At 39.7% G+C, this 20,275-nt stretch overlaps 1 protein-coding gene and 1 long non-coding RNA gene across 8 annotated transcripts in view; one reads left to right on the top strand and one right to left on the bottom strand.

The window, feature by feature from the left end:
* The window catches only part of SORCS2 (sortilin related VPS10 domain containing receptor 2), a 940,675-nt gene that overhangs the window by 276,141 nt on the left and 644,259 nt on the right, over positions 1 to 20,275 (top strand). For all 6 annotated transcript variants that reach the window (XM_019553064.1, XM_019553063.1, XM_019553062.1 and 3 more), the window contains exon 2: positions 11,242 to 11,309. In XM_019553064.1, coding sequence (XP_019408609.1) covers positions 11,242 to 11,309 — 68 coding nt within the window. The remainder of the gene's footprint in view (positions 1 to 11,241; positions 11,310 to 20,275) is intronic.
* Positions 1 to 20,275, bottom strand: part of LOC109322151 — a 28,555-nt gene that overhangs the window by 3,625 nt on the left and 4,655 nt on the right. The window contains exon 3 of one of the 2 annotated variants that reach the window (XR_002104326.1): positions 11,259 to 11,464. This is a non-coding gene — a long non-coding RNA (uncharacterized LOC109322151). Of the gene's footprint in view, positions 1 to 11,257; positions 11,465 to 20,275 lie in introns of those variants that run through there. The other variant, XR_002104325.1, reaches the window with a different exon arrangement.

The following is a 20,275-nucleotide window of genomic DNA, read 5'->3' as shown; positions in this document are numbered from 1 at the left end:
ATGTATGTATGTGTATATGTGTGTGTGTGTGTGTGTGTGTGTACATACACCCCCCTCATCCCCCACTCTGTAAAAGGGAATTATATGATCCTGTTCAAGCCATTTATCCATTTAACCTCTCAGTGCCTCAATTTCTGACCTGCAAAATGGGGATATTTTCATAAAGGTGTAGTGAGGATGAATACATTGAAGATCTTTGAGTCATTTCCATGCTGTGATAAGGGGGTGAGGGGGGCATATAACTATCATGGATTAACTATTCTCTCAACAATGTTCTAAAACTCGTAAATAAAACAGTTAACTTTTTTCTTTTTCTTTCAAGTTCGGCAGAATAGGCACATCATACCTAACTTTTCAGATGAAGACATTTAAAAAAAAAGAATCGTTCTAGTAACATTTTCAACATTTCTGTGAAGTTTTTAGGCACTTTTTTAGGAGACAAGGCATGGAAAAATTAAGGCCCAAAGGAAGTAACTCTTATTGAAGCTGCTTTGCAACTGTAACTATATCTTAACAATTGCTGAGGTGTAGAAGACTGCCTCAAAGAGTCTGTCACAAGCCAAAGGCTTTGTTATAGTGAAATAAAGAAATATGGATCTCGTTATTTCTGGAATCCTTTTCTGTTTGTATCTTCTTGATCTGGAGGTCATTTAAAAATGTAGAGCTTTAAAACTGGAAACTTGAACCCCTGGATGCTGGCTGAGGTAAAACGTAATGACAGAACATGGTTGTAGGTGATCTAAAACTATGTGGTGCTTCAAAGTTTTAGGCATTTCTTGTGTTCTTAAGCTGAAGACCTTCAGGTTTGGCTTGGGATCTGAGCATAGAGATTTCTTTAACATTTTGTGGCTCTTTCAGTGTTTTCTTTGACATACTTGGCTTGTAGCCACGTTTCCTAACTGCTCCCAAGCCCTTTCTAATACCCTTTTGGCCTATTTGGATGCTCTCCCAGCCTTCTGCAGCCTTTCCATTGGCATTGCTATTTGCTTTCTGTTGCTTCAGAAATCATGCAGAAAGGAAATGTACTCTGCACCCACCCATCCCTTCCTCAAAGGGTCTGGTTGTGATCTCTTAAACCAGAAAAGCTACAATTTATCTAGTGTGGCCGAAAGTGAGTGGGGACTCTGAGCAGAGCACTGGTAGATCCCATCATGTGTCTCAATAGAAACAATATTTTCACTAAAATGCAAATAATTTACTTAACAAGAAAAAATGAGGGGAAGGATGAAATGGAAGAGATTTATATGAAATAAAAAAGTAGAAAATAGAAAGAAAAGAGGAAGAAAAAGGACAGTCAACATGTTCTGAAATTCACATTCTCATTTAACCATGTGATCTCATGGCTTTGCTTTCCAGTCTGTACTTCCATACCAGGATCTTAGACCTTCTACCTAACTTATTTATGCATACTGCCTATTTTGTGAAGTAGAAAAAATATTATTTCATCCCTTTACAGGCTACAGGCCGTTACAGTAGGCTTTCATACCCATAAAGCCAAATTCAGGTGGCAATACTAGCCAGGGAGCATTAAGCATAATTTTGCTAACTCAGAAAAAATATTGAAGATTTAGCCTCTGATGCTGCATTGAAATCACTTTGGGAGAGTTTTTGCACCTGTACACATTCTAGATGCGTGTGTGTTCAGTGGATAATTAGGCTGCATTAGCCAGTATTAAAACATATTTTTGTAGTCAGTATAGATCGGGACAACTTTTCATTAACAGAATGTTAACTGGTCACAATGATTAACCCCATTGTTCTAGTGGGACATAAGTCGCAGTCTGGAGAGATGTGACAAAGAGGCCACGTCTGCCAATATCAGTGAATCAGATTAACGTTCTTCCCAGATTACAGGAACCTTACATATGTTTCTTGCATAATACTTCTCTTCAAAGTTAAGAGCATAATTGTATATATATGGCAATATCAAACGCTCTTGCTCTGACAGAATTTAGTGACTCAGGTCAGAAGTATGCCAACTGACTACAATTGTGGTGTTGAGTAGTTCAGTTACATAGCAGCCTGGGCAGAAGGGGAAACTGCACTACATGAGTTTAGCTTTCCTCCCTGGTCAACTAGACTGACTGTGAAAAATGGGTGACCAAAGTTCACTGGCTAGCCCAGAATAAGGCTTTTGAAGTACTTGGAGAAGAATAAATCTGGGATATCAAATTTGTCTGGCCCCAAGTGTCAGATAAAAAGTGTGGGGTCAGTCCAGAGTACACACGCTGCATGCTGTTCCTGCACAGGATTTACCCCGTGTGCAGAATCTGGTGCCCAAAGTCAGTCTATCAGCCTGGTCCGGACCACCCCAGATCCAGCTTTCAGGGATGGCCTGGTGCAGGTTTCACATGCAGTGTGTGGCCAGACTGGCCGCATGTGCAATACTCTGCACATCGACTGCAGTGTGTGGAGCCAGGGTCAGTGCATGTTGTGCATGAGGCTAGTCTGAGACCTGCAGGCATCACTGTGGTTCAGGTAATGGGGCCTTACAGGCTGGATTCAACCTGGGCCATGTCTTTGACACCCCTGGAGTAAAGGAGATAAGAAACAGACATGTAAAACATCATCAGTGTCATCTGTGCCAGATCTTGAACTTTCATTGGAAATGATAAGTGTAGTAATCCAGCAATTGTTTAGTTTCTGGAGAGTTAGTGTCATCTTATTTGGAGATATGTTATTAGAGAAGATTAAAAAACTCATAGAAAAGCAGACGTCTTCTTCCAAAATTCAAAATATCATTATAGCATTCAGGTCAGATAAGATGTTAAAAACAATCCTTGATCTCTAATGGGGAAGAAGGAATTTTACCTCCTGGTTTGTTATTCTCCTGGAGTTTTCCTAGATTTATATTGTAGCATTTTAGACTCTTCTTAAAATAAACCAACATGTAAACTCCTAAAAAAGAGTTTACAGCTGCATGGTAAACAGAAATTGCAAAGAACTGGATCTTTTCCTAATGGAATAGGACAATGTTGTGGTCTCTTTGGAATACTATGGAAAGCTTAATATAGGGCAGGTAGATAATTACGATACTATTTTGACAGGTTGCAGATTTAAGATCTGTGTGTTTATTGTCATTTAATCTTTAAACCATTTATGAACCAGTGGGCTTCATTCAGTCTATATAGAATGGAGCAGAGTTTTTATTGTTTTAAAGTAGAATCAAAGAAGACCAGGTAGCCTCATACTGAGTTTAGGTATGTTAATTTTATTTGCAGATTGAACAGTCAGATATATAAGCCGGTGAAGCAATAAGCTAGAACATTGGTCCAGGTATAAAAATTGAACAGCATCAGTTATGAAAATTGAGGCAGCTCTTCTGTCCAAGGGTTCTTCCATTGCAACCCTTGTCCCCTAAGAACAATGCTGCTTTAGTCAATTTGCTGGCACCAGGCTCAGCTGTTAGATTTTAAGACAAGAACCTTTTGTTGCTTTCTGCTTTTGAAAGCTGCTGGGAAACAAAGCCACTTCATAATTCTTCAGATCCTTCTTTAAGCTCTCCTTTGCCATGATACCTACAAAATCCTTTGACATTGGTAAGGCTGCTGGTGCAGCTTGAGGTCTAAGACCTCATGCTAATTTATATTCTCTTTTACTCTTCAGTTGTCTCTATACATCTGTCTGCCTTGTTTCACAGCTGGATTGTAAACTTTTTGAGGCAGGGAATGCCTTTTTGTCTCTATCCATAAAGTGGTAATGCAATGGAGTCTTGCTGCATATTCACGGTTTCTCCATTTTACTTTATTAATCATAGTATTACAGCTCATATACATAAATAATGGCAGGAACAGACCCTCATGCACACGATCTTAAACTCATTTTGAACTCTGAAGTAATTGTGGTATTTTCTAGCAGCATATATTTGCACTGCTTCCTCAAAGAAGGAATTGAGTCATTTCTATGTCTTTATTTGAATTATGAATAGATGCACTATACAGAATTATTACAAATGCTTAAGGCAAATGCACTGATACAGTAACAACTGCCTTCAGACACAGAAAATATTTTCCCAGTAAAATTTAGTTTTAAGAACTGGGAATCTATGCCCATTGTAAAAGGGGGCTCTCTCAGGGCTGGTCTGGTGTTGGCCTGCCCACCTGTTTCTGGGCCAACCACCCACCTTCTTGCCTGCCACACCTTGATGATACATAATTATGGTGATAATTAGGTGGGAGGCTGCCCATTCTTGCCCCGATGCCATGGGGCGCTATCTGTGGCTCTGTTCCTCCCCTACACCGCAGCCCAAGCCTTGCAGATGGCATCCAGGTGACAATGCTCCCAGCCTACAGCCGGATCAAGCTTAGACGTCATTGTCAGGCCTCAGATACGCACACACTCATACCGCCCTCATCTCACTAGGGGCTCTCACACTCCAAACACTCTCACAGGATTTCTTTCACGCATTGACAACTTTTGTACTGCCTTACTCCCTCTTGGAGTGGGCCCCTTTGGCCATAGGCTTTACCTAGCGCATACCTCGGGTGGCAGACGTACCATCGTTTGGGCCTCTCCCGTGATCCTCACTGGGGTAGTGGGCAGCCAATTACCCAACCGGGGCCAAGCTTGCCCTGGCCCCCCCCGGGGCAACTCTATACACACCCACACACATCTACTGGGCTCCCAGCCCTCTGGTTTCCCCCTCGCTGGGGCTCCACACCTGCCCCCTTTACTGGATCTGTTCCCATGAACAGCATACTGTTCCCATGTAAGCATGTGCTGAAGAATATGAAAAATTGTAATATTTCTGAGAAACGTCTTCATTTTATTTTATTGTCTACAAGTATTTTTTATACCTATCACTATCATTTTCCATTTTTGAATAAGTTCTGATAAACACAAGAAAATAAGCAGTGAGTTTAATGAGTAGCTCCTTGTTTTTGAATATATACTTTTATTAAGCCTTTGAAGTGCTTCCAACAAAGCACTCTTTTTCTTTTTAAGGACAAATAACTGGAGTCAAATAATACTTCTCATGCAAAATTCTCTATTTAGAGAAAAAAATCAGTCCCTCTTAAGAACAGTCCATAAAAGAAAAGAGCATAGAGAGAGGTTGGAAAAGAATTCAATTTTTTTTCATTCCACATTTATCAAAAAGGCCAGGATCTTAAGGGCTCTTTTCATAGCAAGAAAAAAAGCAAAGTTAAATGGAATGTGATTGATCTGAAGTCCCTCCCTTTTTCCCTTTTCCTTCCTCCTAGGTGGCAGGATAATGAAATGAGGGGGATTAAAATGGGCTCCCTTAAAGCCAAGAAAATTATTAGGAGATGATCAAAAGCATATTGTATCCCTTAAAAGAGAAAATTTACACTCTCTGGTAGGTTTTTGTTGCAAATGATTCTCAGCAGAGGGCAAAAGTAGAGAGTAACAGCTGAGAAGAAAAAAGAAAAATAATTAAAATATCCAGGGTTTATAGGAAGACAGTAGTAACATAATAATGTTGTAGTAGTAGGCTCACTGTTTAGTTCATTTGTTTGTGTACCTGTATTGCAATGAACAACCAGGGCAGTCATGCAAATGGGACTGCTTTCAACATGGATTCCCAGGGCAAAAAAATGCTCCTGAAATGCAATCTTGGAGCACTGTCTTGGGTATTAATTGCCATAGAAGTGTGAGGTCCCCCTACCCCCAATAAATGATACCTGAAAATGGTGGAATAGTACTAAAGAGCTTTTGAACAAATCAGAAGTAACTTTTTCCAGAAGGAAGAGGGAGTTAAATGTTAAGAACAGGTCAGGAAGCTGATTAGCTAGTAAAAAATTCATAGGTCTCAGCCAGAGTTCCAATCAGGATAGCTCTTCTGTTGAAACAGGTCTGACTCCCAGTGCCCATTTAAGGTGAATGAAGAATTCTTTGGAATTGATTCCAAAATATATATAGTGTTCATCTTTAAGAAAGGAAGAAGGAAGAGCCATGGAGTTACATACTGATGACCCTCACTTCAGTCCCTGGAAAAATCATAGCGGTCATCAAGGAATCCATTTCTAAGCAGTTGGCGGAGAAGATGGTGATTAGGAACAGTCAGCCTGGGTTTACCAAGGGCAAATCATGAGCGACCATCCTGATTTGCCTTCTATGATGAGATGACTGACTCTGTGGATGCAGGGAGAGTAGTGGAGTGGACTTTAGCAAGGCTTTTGATATGGTCTCCCATCACATTCTCACAGGCAAGCTAAGGAAGTATGGGTTGGATGAATGGACAGTAAGGTGCATAGAAAACTGATTGCGTCATTGGGCTCAAACGGTAATAATCAATGGCTCAATGTCTAGCTGGCAGCAGGTATCAACTGCAGTGCCCCAAGGGTTGGTCCTGGGGCTGGTTTTGTTCACTATCTTTATCGATGACCTGAAAGATGGGATGGAGTGCACTTCTGGCAAGTTTGCAGATGACAGCAAGCTGGGGAGAGTAGTAGATATGCTGGAGGGTAGGGCTAGGATTCAGAGTGACCTTGACAAGTTGGACAATTGGACCCAAAGAAGTCTCTTGAGGTTCACCAAGGACAAGCACAAAGTCCTGCGGTTAGGATGGAACAATCCCATGAACCAGTACAGGTTGGGGACTGCTGGTCTCTGCAGAAAAGGACCTCTACCGTGAACAATGCTGAATATGAGCCAACAGTGTGCCGTTGTTACCAAAAAAGCTAACATCATACTGGGCTGCATTAGTATGAGCATTGCCAGAAGATGGAGGTTTTTAAGACCAGGCTAGACAGATCCTTGGCTGAAATCTAGTTGGGGATGACCCTGCCTTGAGCAGGCGGTTGGACTAGATGATGTCCTGAGGTCCCTTCTAACCCTTTCTATGATTTTATTATTTTAATCCTGGTCCAACATGCATAGCTACTAGGACAGTAGACTGTTCAGTTAGTAGTCCAACTGATGGACTAAGGAAGTTTTATGGTGAGAGAGATGACAGGATGCAGAAAACCACTCTTGAACCTTGCCATGTGACACGGATATAGGCTTTTGCAACCTTGAACCGTGCCATGAGGTAGTCTGGGGCTTCACTTGTAGAGTTATAAGAGTGAGGACATAACTGGTTGTTAAAAAAATAGATTTTATTTACCAGGCAGTATGTAATGATCCTTCGGTTCAATAAAGATAGTCAGGCATGAATGAGAAGAACTGGAAAAGTCGGTAAATCTCTGCAGTCCCTTTGTCTCTCTATTACCTAATGGAGAGATTGCTTTCTATTACCAACTTCCTCAGTCTCCATAGTTAGGGAGCATCTCTAAATTATAACTTGTGTCACTACACAAGGAAGATCATTGGTAAATGTGCCATTAGAAGAGAAGAAAAAGGGGACAGTAGAGTGCTAGCCACATACCAGGGGTGAGGGGGTAAGAAGTGATGAATTGTGGGGTGCCTGGAACACCAGACCTGTGTCACAGAATGTTTGATGTCCACACATAACATTCAAAAGAGTACTTGATCATCCAGATACACTTTTGGATCTTTCTGGGCAGCTTTAAACTGCTTTAACAGGCTGTATAGCTGTCTGCTGCCGATGTAAACTGAATTCAAACTGGTCTACATTTGTCCGTACTCAGAATCTTTGGAAAAGGGATGCAAATGAGTTACATGGTTCTAATGCCTGCCAGACAACCTGTCAGAAAACTGGAGGGGGTAGTTACTGGGTTTTTTTAAAACATTCCTGCAAACTGGAGAAATCAGATAGGTTAGGTATTCCTTATTGCTACATGCAGCAGAAGGACCTAAGTTGAGAACAAAAAGAAGCAATGTAATTGGGAAGCCATGGAGGTACAATTTTAATGACTGACAGATGTCCAGTATTGTCAGATGAAAACTGCTCCACAATAAAAATCTATATTTCTTATCTTGTCTAACACGCATTTTATTTGTGTATTACCCTCATTTTTAAAAACAATAGCTTAATGGGTTATTTTAAGGTGTCCTTTCTTTAGGGAGCCTCTGATAGAATAATACTGGGGTTAAGACACTGATAAGAGCATTGTTAAGAACTTGGGAGGAAAAAGACATGAATAAAAGAAGGTGTCTAGCCAGGTGGTTGCAGATAATAGAACAAGTTGTCATATTTATCTAAGTGCTGAAGTTGTTAAGCATAATTTTCCTTCATTGCTATCCAACTAAATTCTAATGGGTTTTCTGTGAATTCTAACTGAATTACAAGGAGTTTTCTGCGATTTACATTAATAGAAATTGGAGAAGTGGTGGGCCTTCTATCATTTCTCTGTTGACTTTGCAAGTCCTTCTTCATTCACAGATGGCTACAGCACTCTCTGTAGGATAGCAACATGTACACATTTTTGGCTGCCATCCAACCTGGAAAATGCTTTTTAATTATAAGGTCTCACAGAAATGAAATGAAATGTCTGCTCAGTAAATCAAGGAGCTGCTCTACTAAATGAGACGTAGAATTCCTAATGTCCAAATACTCTGGAATTTCTGGAAAAGATTCCTACACTTTTTTGGATTCATTCATTATCTGAGATCAAACAACAGTATTTAGTACTATCACTGTTTAGCATGGAAAAACACCTCTAGTACAGAGGATTACATTGAAGGCTGAACGTAAAGTACTTGACCTGTAGTTTTTAGATACTGGAATGAAATACATGGACATAACTGAATTGTAGTCAGCCCTTCTGACAGCTTCTGACCCAGTCTTGGTAGACCATTACGGAAGTCTGTTAATACTCTTTAAGTGCCCATAGATAACTGGCTGTGGCTTGTCTAGCCACTAAGTCATTTTCCATAACCTTTACCTGGTGCTTCTGAAATGCTGTAGAGAGAGCTTCTTCATTTTTAAATGAATTTAACAGTCACATTGGAGAAGAGAGCTTTGACATGTGCTATAAATCACTGTTTCTGGATTAGAATTATCCTACAGAATGGGTCCCTCAGTGAGGCATTCCCTTACTAGAGATGCTGCTACAGGATGCAGTTTACAGTTACATGAATTGAATGGCTGTCAGGTATGCTCTGAACACTGGCTTTCTAATTAGATGTTTCTCCCCCCACCTCCCTCCCCACCTCCATTTCATCCGCACCCCCTTGCAAGGTGAACTGCTGCCAGTCAGCATAGTTGTGGGTGTCCTGTAGTCTCTTATTGAACCCTTCCTACTTGAAAGCCTCTTATTTTTAAGAAGGATTTGACAATGCTGTCTTTGGAGGATGTCTTGGAGAGCCTTCTGTAAGATTTAGGGGACTGAGATTCTAAAGCTTAAACCTAGTATATCTTAACTATATCTGATAGCAGCTTAATTCAATAGTTTTTTGCCTGATCTCGGTAGACAGTGGCTTCCTTGTGCGTTCTGCCATCATTGAAAATCTGCAATTTAAAAATTACAGTTATGGGATGCATAGGCATAAAAAGTGTCCGTTTAATAATTTTAAGATTGATTGCCATGGTTGCATGGGTATGTAATGAAACAAAGTAGTATAGAATATCATTTCTTGTATCTTCTAATTATCTTTCTTCTAGTCTGACTGGCCAAAACTATATTTTCAGCTCTCATTAAAGTTGCCTGGGTAAATTCCTGTGGTCTGAACAAATGCCTGTTGGTTGAAGAGAGCATTGGCCAAAAGTTTTCCCTTAATAATCTGAGCCAGAGATGCTTGTTCATGATAGTGAGGTTTCCTCCTTTTCCTACCAAGGGTCAAGTGCAGCAAAGCTGTAGTAAGATGCTAACAATAGAATAAATAGCTGACATGATGAAACATGCCTGGGGCTTTAACCAGGAGTCTCAGCAGTAGGTATCTCTACCCCCTGGGAAATAAGTATTTCTTTTGGCTTTTCATGCCACATTACGTTTATTCACACAACTATTTAAAACTAAGTGGTGAAATTTAAAAAAATAAATAAAATTCTATAACTTTAAAACAAAATGCCTTTTAGCCAAACAACAGGAAAATGCAATGGGAAAAAATGTTTTTTAGATTGTGACTTCTTTTAAGAATATGAACGCTTTAATATATTTTAGTGAATTAAGGCCTGATTCTGATTTTTCTTATATTACTGTAAATCCTTAAGTAACTTTATTGTATTTAATAGGTTCCACCATAAAGAGTGAGAGTGGGGCTACATTTGAGTTTGCAAAATGCTATGTATGTTCAAAGGCAAATAAATGAAATTACCTTGAATTCTAGAGTCTCTGTGCTGTCCAAGGGGCAGCCACCTAAGCCCTGAACTGTTGCATCAGTACAGTACTAGTACATTAATTATCTGGGTAATCAAAGCAAATAGCTAAAACTGCTGTTTGCTGAAGATTTCATCTGGTGGTCAAGAACAAAGCTAGGTTTAGCTGAATAAAAGCATGCTTCAGACTGTTGGAGGCGACTGATCTTGACCCTGTATTAACCAAGTTAACAGCTGTGCAAGAAACCAGAGGTTCTTCCAATTTTACCTCTCCAGGATTGCCATGGTAACTGTGGTGTAAGAAGAACTAATATGGACTGGCAGCAAGTGAAAGGAAATTTGATTTAAGTGAGCTAAATTTAAAATGTAGCAGCCGGCACAGTACAGTAGTTATGGACTAATGTTTTATACTGTTTGGCCAATGAGTTTGTCTTAATTTGCTCTTGCTCTACAAACACTGCGTTAATGGAACATGTTTCTTACTTGATGTTTTTTCCCACTAGCGTGAAGTGTTTTTGTCCATGGGATTTAGTTTATATATGAAAATATTTTTCATTGTTTTGGCAATGTGGATCAGTAATATATACAGTATATTACTGCCTGTTGGAAAACAGCCAGCACTTCAAGGAAAGTAACATGACATGTTTCAGTGCTGTGTTTATGGTCTTGGAGAGAAGACCACAACTCCTAATTCTGGCTGAGATCCAGCGTCATTGCTTAGCACTCTGTATAAGATAAATTCATGTCCATAGAAGCTGAAGATGGCTGCATTGTAAATTACGACTGGGGAGTAACTTGGCTCTTCCTGCTGTGAAAGTCATTCATAGACTGATTAGATGCTGCCATTTGGGAGTTAAGGTGAATTTATGTGATCATACTTTCCCCCTCCCAAGTAAAATAGGCAAGTCTTTACAAAGTGGAAATATTTATAGAAAATGTTATAACTGCCCTATGCTCCCAAAAATGGAGAAACTAAGTTAGAAGGAAACAGTATGTTTCTGGAGGTATTTAAGAAATGAGTCTTTGTGTACAGGGATCGGGATGGCCTGAAAATGCTGTTTTTATTACTTTTTAAAATTTGAGTGTATATATCTTACATGTATTTTCATTCTCTTCTGCAGGTGATTCTCATCCTTACCAAGTATTACCATACTGACATGGGGAAAGTGTTGGAGAGCTCTTTATGGAGGTAAGTTCTCAGCCTTTTCCTATGCCTCTTGTTTCTGTACCAACCAGAGTGAAACTGTTTCTTTTTATCTTTTGAGGTTGCCTCTTGTGCTGATTGCAGGCTGTGTGCCAGATGCAGGGTTGCCCAGATTGTCATTAGCTGTCACTTCTTTTTTCCTTAAAAAGAAATGCACTTGAGTAGAGAACTTGAAAGGGAATTAACAGTTTATACAGTAGAAATAAAGAACATAAGGGAATAAAATAACTCTGAGGCCACCTTTAAAAGAAAAAAGAAAATTCCAGTTGTAAAGTGGGGTTCGCACACAACACCCTGCTCTCCACCCCCTCTTTTGTTTGTGAATTTTTTTCCTTTAGGTTTGCACTTTAGGAGTTTTGCACCAAACCAGCAGGAACTTAATGTAGCCATTATCTTAAATGTCCCCTAAGAATTTCTGTTGTTGCTTAGCTCTGCATTTTGATTAGTTAGTTAGTTAAAGTCTTGTATCTTTCTGGTTGAAATGTGACAATTGTTTGAGCTGTGCTGCGTCTTCTGTTTGGAAGCATAGAGTGATTCAAACCTAATTTTTTATCTCCTCCTCATCCACAGCGACTGTGACGACATTCTTTGTGTTGTGAATATGCACTTTGTATAGGCAATTTTAGGATTTTGAATACAGAAAAAGGCAGTGAAATGCTGTTATGCTAAGGCAACTCCATCGATCAAGATTAATATTTTTGTATGGCATCCTTATCCTTAGCAACCATACACTTTTTAAGGGCATCAGTAGGAAACACACAACCATAATTTCTCTATGCTGTTATTCTGCTGAAGTGTCTTCTTTTTTCCAAGGTGAATTGTTGATAAACATCCAATTGAAATGATGGATGCACTTGAGGGTATAAATAAAAATATATAGTAACCTCTCTATTTTAGAGTACTTAATTTATGTGCTTCACTGCTACATGGCAAGTTACAGACTATACATTTAAAGTAATGTGTTTCTTCCCTGTTGCTAGATGTGCTTTGTAAACCCTGATGTTCTATACATTCATATACTGGACCAAATACTATGAGAACCTTCTAGGAAATGTCACATGCATTTTAATCCTTGAAGTATTTCCAGTATTATCAAAAATGTAGAAACAACGCTTATTTTTAAAATATTAGCTTTCTTTGATTATATCTAATCAAAACATTTTCCTGGGCCTTGCTAGGTTGCAAGATAATCAGGATAAACAATGGGAGAAGGAAATACTCCTGGAAATTTCTGAATTTTTGATAGAACCTGATGACTTTGGATGAGGTAACCTACAAGGGGAGCATGAAGTATTTTAGTGTCAGATATGGGGCTCAGATTGATAGACTCTCTTTGAAGAGCCTGTAACAAACCTTAGCACTAATCTTTATGTTCAGGGGCTGGCATAATTGCAGCCCCTTGTGGTGCACAGCTTTGTAGAAGGCCTGGGGAAAGGCAAGGTTTATGGTCTGATATGGAGCAGGCTGGTTGCACCAACATTTATCTGGTTTGCTTCCACATAAGCTGGATCCAGACATGTGGCTTGTGGCACTGCAAACCTCTTCATAACACCACAAACCAAATGCCTGGCATGTTGAAACATGCCCTGTGCTGCAAATTTGCAGCAAGTTGCAACACAAGAGTTTGGGCTGGTAGACACAGAGGCTTAGTCCTCCCAGGAGATGCTCTGGCTGCCAACCAAATTGTCTCCCCTCCTTTAGTTCCACCTTGGCTCCTATAGCATGCCAGGAGGAGCAGGGAAATGATAGTTTCCCAAAGCAGGGCATTTTGTCCTGCACCAAAGCACATAGGAACATGTACAGCAGCAAAAAGTAGTGGCACAAATCTGTGCCGCTACTTTTTTTGCCCTGCAAGCATATGTCCCTGCATGTGGGGTAGTTCAGCTGCTGCGCTTCCCTATACTTGTGCCAGCATCTTGCTCCAATATTGTGCGTGTTATGGAATGGCAAATTCATAACGGCAATGAGAACTTTGTGGCTCAGGCTTGAAATGACTTTTCTTTAAATTAGCTCTCTGAAGTGAACATGCCAAGAAGGGAAGATGCTCAGATTACAAAACTGCCTTGGGGTCCCAAAGAAAATATGCATAACATTTAAAATAAATACTGTCTCTCTTGAAAGCTACATATTCTTCACTGTGGGACCTAAATAAAAACAGGAAAACTGGCAAACAGGGAATCAAACCACAATAGCAATTGCACAGTTGTACTTCCTTGTATGCATACATCAAAATAGATGCTGTTAAATGGATGCAGCTCTGTTGTCTTCAGTGGAACAGTATTAGGTTACACAAGCTGACAGTCTGGCTCAATGTATAACATGCATTTTTATTAAATTTTTTTTCAGGTTGTACTTTTTCTTATTTGTATCAGGACAAAATAAAATAAAAGATGGCTGGAAAAAAAACTAGATTTTTTTTGACTCCAGGCAAAAACCACTCATTTCTGTGAGGCTTTTATGTCTTAATGGGAATGAATGCTTTCATATTATTTCCTGAATGAGTCCAGCATTTTTCTTTCCTAGTTTTATTGTCTGCATAATGACAAATTTCTTTAACAGGCTGTCCAAAAATTTAATATTTTTTTATGTTGCTCTTTTGCCCTCTTTGCCTATGCTTTTCAGGAAATAGTATCCTGGGATGGCATTTATTAGGGCTTTGATATGCAGAGTCCACAGTTGCTTTGTCTGTAGGTGTGATAGAGCACATCAGATTTAGAAGGGTTTTTAATGTATTTATTTTTTAATGGGATATGTTTGCCAATGAAGTCCTTGGCTGAACAAAAACAAAACTATTAAACCAGGGAGTTTAGCTTCACTGAGTCTTTCTGATGGGTGAGTAGCTGAACAGCCCTTTATTGAACTTTCTCAGTGCAGACAGTCTACAAGGCCAGTTCTTGGTCACACTCAGTACTCTGTACTTCGAATCCATTGACTTTAGCAGAGTTTATCTCATTTTATGTTGCTGCAAGCGAGGATGGAATCTAGGCTGAAGTTGACTTATACAAAATCAAATCACAGAGACAAGGGAATCAACCTCCAGGCTGAATCCCGAAGTCCAGATAAACTGTACTATTATCGGTTCCATTTGTGATTATTGGTACAATGTTTCACTTTCCTTTTGTGGTCCATAATGAACCTAAGGGAATCCAGTCTCTGTACCTTGGAAACTTCCCTTTTCTGAAAGTCTCCTTTTAACTTTTAATTTATTCATAGATTACTTTAAATGGATGATGTGAGTTATTAAGATCAGGTTGCTAGTGTCTGTTTCTCCCGGTGAGGAATGCCAGATCATTTGGCAGTTTTCTGTCATCCTCTACCACAACCCTTCACTAAATTTACTCTCCAAAAATTATTTAGATTATCCCACTTATTAGGACTTGATTGTGATCATTTGGAATTATGCTGATCAGAGCTGATCACCACAACTATGCAGCTTTTGTATATATCTCTGCTGCTTATGCAGCTACAAGATAACATTATCCCTTTGCTGAAAAATAGATGCTATGGTCTTGAGGTCAGCTTCCCATTGGAGGAGAAATCCATGACATTGAATCTGGGCATATGCTTAGTGTAACTTATTATTTAAACTAACCAACAGCAGGCCTACAGCAGAATTAGTCACATATGGCTTGTAGAGAACTCTTTCTTTCAGGGAACTCTGTATATCATCAGAGGTTGGTTCCCAAGGAGTAATTATACTTCAAAAATTGACTTGTATTAAATACATCAAGGCAAAGTGAAAACTCATTCACAGCTATTCCAAAGAATTTGTTTCAGAAAATCAACACGATAACATTTCCTTCCAAGACAAAAAACTTGTTCAGTGCTAAGGAAAAGAGCTTGTAAAACTATGTGGCATCCAGTGACCCCTGCTATAACAATACTTTCCTTCAAACCATGAATTACTGGGTGCTGTGTGAAATTCTATGGCCTGTATTATGAAGGAGGTTAATCTATAAACACTAAGTAGTAGACTTGCTAACAGACTGTAGAAAAGCCTATATTTCTTTTCTAGAACATGCTGCCTCATTATACATCCCTTTCATTTTTCCTATCACACACACAGTGTGTCTATACATGAATTTACACATCCCTAAACTTAATGCACCTTAGCCTGAGGTGCATTTAGGCTATCTAGGCACGCATCTACACGTCCAGGCCTAAAGGCGCCTTACCGCGGTTCACCGAGCAAACACGCTTGCAGCCCAGCGCTGGCTGAGGGGGTGGGAGTCTCCAGTCCCCCTGGATGCAATCGGCAGAGCCCCAGCCCTGATCCCAGCTTGAACCCCTGCCCTGTTCCTACCTTCCCAGCATGGGTCAAGAGTGGGTTGGAGCTGAGCCTGCAGGGCCCTGCACTGCCACCAGGTGCCACCAAGAAGAAGCAGTGGGTGCTGTTCTTCAGGGTGCAGCTGCTGGGGCAGGGTTCCAGCAGCACCTGCCAGTGTGCTGACCAATGATTGCATGCAGGGACACAATGTCTGCCTTTGCCTCTGCCAGTGCGGCATGGTTCCTCTGCTCACTGCACAATGCAGGGAGTGTGTGAGGCTGCCACTGCTCCCTGGCCTGCTCACATGTGTTGCAGGGCTTGGGTTGTTTTGTTTTATTTGTGCCCCCACGTGCAGTCGTCGGTTGGCACACCGACAAGGGCTGCTGCTGCTGGAACCACTGCTCCAGCTCCAGTTTCTAATCCTTGGAGAATAGCACCCACCACTGCTGCTTCTTGGCAGTGCCCAAGACAGCACAAGGCCCTGTGGGCTTGGCTCCAGCTTGCTCAGTCGACATATACAGTGTTAAGGTACCGTAAGGCATCTACACGTCCCTTAAGGCACCTTAACTATTTGCATTTAAATTTCATACCTGCTTTAAGCGTGGTTAAGGCGTGATTAGGTAAAATCACCATTTTTAAGGCACGTTAAAGGCCCTCACATGTAGACATACGCCCTTAATGTGCCTTAAAATGGCTAAAGTGCCTTAAATCAGCACATGTAGATGCACTCACAGAGTATTTATTTTCCTCAGCTTCCCTCTCTCAGTGAACATGGGGGCAGGAAGAAAACTTAGTGGCCAGGGGAAAGGGTATCTGTTCTCCATGACCTTGGGGTTGCAGCTGTAATTTAGATGGAGGAGAGGCAGCAGGTAGAATCATGTTCCAGATCTGACAGAAAGAAAACTGGCAACATGAAAAGGTGCAAAAGGTAAGGATTTTTGTGAGTGGTTACTTTTGTAGGACCAACTGCGTAGCTGGGATAAACTTAGATAAGTGTTTTAATGAAATGCCTTCTTCAGGTCAGTTTGAGAAAGGGCTAGACTGTAAGTTCATACAATAACCAAAGTGCATGACTGTGCAACTGAATCCATTCAGGTGAACCCCACAATCCTTGCAGAGCCTTGTTAATGGCAATGGGTAATTTCAGCCTGCCCACAGAACAAGGGGAGGAAAGGGGTAATTTCATCCCTGAGCTATAAATTGGTGGAAATGATACCAGATAATGAAAGTGCTAACAACTCTGTAATATAAGAGTCCTGGCTTGTTCCACTGACGCAGTAGAAGCATAAATCATCCGGGAAGCAGATAAATAGAGCTAGGAGACTCCAGCTTTCATTTGTATAGTTTACTGTAGTTGTATGTTGTTATTATATACTTATTTGGTGCAAGGCAAGTCAGGGATTTGCTTCTGAATTTTGTGTAAAATAAATGAATGTCCTTTGGAAAGGTTACAAGTTATTTATGAAGTTTTTATGCAAAGAGCTTTTGAAGAAAGCACTGTAAATATTGGAGATACAAGGAAGTGGACATGATGGATTGAATTAAGTTAAATGAAGTCAAAAGTATATAATATCAAAGGCTGAAATTTCAAGCCAAAGTGCTTAAATTATTCTGGCAGAACATGTTTGTGCATGTAGATACCAGTCATTGTACATACTAAGGTTTCAGTTGTGCCAAAGGGTACTCATGCACTCCTTTACCCCACATCAGGTCTTATGCAGCATTTCAGTCAGGACTAAGGTGCTAAGCAAAATCAACCATATGTGTTTATCTGTGCCTGTACAGTGAGTCAATTTATCGCTCTTCATTCTTTGTATTGGTGATTTATTCACACGTCATGCTTGCAAGTACATATTTCATGAATGTAATGGTAGGCATTAAAATTTATTTAAAGATTAAATATTCTTTCTAGGAAATTTATACTAATAGATAACATTTATCTTCAGACATAATATAGTTAATGATCATAGCAACACTTGGAAATAGGTAAACATTATTTCCATTTTACAAACTGGGGAATCAAGGTATTTTGTGACTCAGGGAATAATACATGTGGTGACTCAGAAGCATGCAAAGACACAACTGGAATAGGACAGTTTCTTATAGCGAGTCTGGTCCTCAGATCATTAGACAATCCCATCCCTGACTTGGAAGCGGCCTTTTGCATCTTAATTTGCTGTCGGTGATGAATAATAGATGGTGACAATGATTGCTAATAAAGTTTTGATTGCATAATTATCAAGCTGTAACGACATGGTAGTGTTAATGCCATTCTCCATGTAATTGCCATTGTTCCTAACGGCATCACCACATAGTTAATGCCTTACTGCAGAGCAAAGCAGCCTGTGTTCTTTTGCTAACTATGCTGTTAATTCTTCTTGGCACTCTACGCTGAACCCTGCGTATGTCAAGTCTCAGAGTAGCGAATGATTTTTACATTATTCATGTGCTCTAACTGGGGCACTGTTGAATGAAGAGGTCAGAAAAAGATGACCGTCTTTCAAGAGGCACCTTTTTCTGTTTTCTCACATACAAGCTTATGTTTTGGACACGAGATCCAGTTGTGCAGCGTCTTTAGACATCAGTGGGGCATAGACATGTAATAGTCAGAGAGTGTAAATGCCAAGTGCCCCTTTGAGAGTAGTGTGTGCTTTATTTCTCATCGATCTGGAACTGCAGTTTCCAATACCCACACAAATGAACCAGAGTGAAAGTAAAATAAGTCACAAAACATTGTCCAGCAAAGTAACTCCTTTAAGCTACTTTCCTATGCCTTACTCAGACCCTTTAGTAAATCCGTGGCAATACAGGTGCACCTTACAGAATGCCAAGTCAATTGACAAATTAAAGAGAAAACACCTGCCCCCAGTCTCTTGCCTTTTGAATCATGGGGCTCTTATTTCTAGTGCATCAGCACATTATAACTGCTGTAGCTTGCTCACAAACTTTTTAGAGATTCAAAGGTGAAAACCAGCTCCTGGAAACTAAGAAGCCTTCCCCACCCCCAACATAGACTGTGATGCTTCAGCATGTCATACCCTCTCTGTGTGAAACACCAGAGTATTACTTAATAAGTGGGCAACTGTATTCTGCAATAACTAGCATTTCCAGATGGTCTTACATTGTGGTTCTGCTCTGAAAAGTAACTTTGTAGAAATGGCCTCAGGGGATCCAGTTATTGAGTCTGTGATTTCCATATCAAATATGTTCATTTTACAAGTTCAAAAAGAGATGGTTTTCTAATTACTAGCCCAGCAAACTCAGTTTGGGTTCTAAAGTCCCAGCTGTGCTTTTCCTGGCAAATGTTTGGGCACCAATAATCAAATCTCATGCTATCCAATGCTTCACCTATACAATTTAATTTTTCATATTATGCCCCCACTTATACTTCTGTCTTAACCGGAGACAGTGAAGTTACAAAGATAACCCTGCAGCTGGACAGGATTATGGTACACCAGATTCCTACAGCCTTTTTGTCACAGTGGAGTTCCTGTCGTTGCCTAACCATATTGTACAACCTTTCATTTATTTCAGGGCATTCTATGTATGTTGTAAATACTGTTATGGATGATGCAGCTGAATTTCCATTGATTTTTAAATTAATTTTCAGGCATTTAAAAAGCAATTAAAAAAATTGTGCTCCAGATTTTAGTCTAACAGATCTTGGCCCTTGAACTAGATTTTTATTATAAGGAACCTTCAGATAAACAAATGTGTACTGAAAACATGCAAAAGACAGTGGAAATAAGGATAACATGGTCCTGGCAACTATAATTTATACATTTTCAAGATTATAAAATACACGATTAATGCTGTTTCTGTTTCAGCATGATTTCATTTGATTCACATCCCACAAGATAGTTTGTGGCTCTGTTGCATTTCTAGAGTCTGCTATTGCAAATACTTCAGCATGTGCCTGACTTCAATGGGACTATTCACAGCATCTTGAGTTAAGTAGTATAGAAGTCTTTGGTGATTTAAAGTCTATGAATATAATCTTATTCACTATAAGCTCTGAGGGACAGGGACTGTCTTTTTGTTCAGTATTTTTACCTTACCTAGTACAATGAGGTTTTGGTATGTTACAGGGCTTCTATGTGATCCTGCAATACAGCTAATAAAAACTAGGATGCAAGGCTTGAAACAAATAGTTCATTTTTTAAAAAAACCCAACAACCTACTATATGATTTTAAATAGTTATTTTTTTCTAGAATATAATTTTATGTATATAAAAAACACAGAAAATACAAAGAAATGATGGACAGAGTGAGATTCTAACTTTCACTTTCCAGTTTAATGTCTTTTTAAATAGCTGCCATATAAATCCTTAATTTGAGTTTTATGTAATTAGGAATGGAGCTTCCCCTGAAGCTCCAACAGGCACTAGAGAAAGTACAGCAGAGCCCTTTTCTCTTAACAGTCCCCTTAAGGCATGGGATTGTTATTTCTTTAGCAGGTTGATTTTTTTTTTCTTGTTGCTAGAGGAATAACTGAATCAAAGCAGGACTAAATTGCTGTTGAACTGATTTGTTACAGTTAGGAGACAGTATTTATTTTTTAAGCCAATCTGATAATCCCATTTCAGTGTTTGATTCACTGAGATTTATTCATATGACTATTTGATTCCTTTAACAGGGATTTGCTTGTTGAAGGCTTTTTATAGGCACAGGATGTGTGGGAACT

This window comes from Crocodylus porosus, unplaced genomic scaffold (assembly GCF_001723895.1).
Source record: "Crocodylus porosus isolate Cpor-Errol unplaced genomic scaffold, CroPor_comp1, whole genome shotgun sequence".
In the NCBI taxonomy this organism is placed as follows: domain Eukaryota; kingdom Metazoa; phylum Chordata; order Crocodylia; family Crocodylidae; genus Crocodylus; species Crocodylus porosus.
The sequence above is the reverse complement of the archived record's forward strand: the minus strand, read 5'-3'. Positions and strand labels throughout refer to the sequence as shown.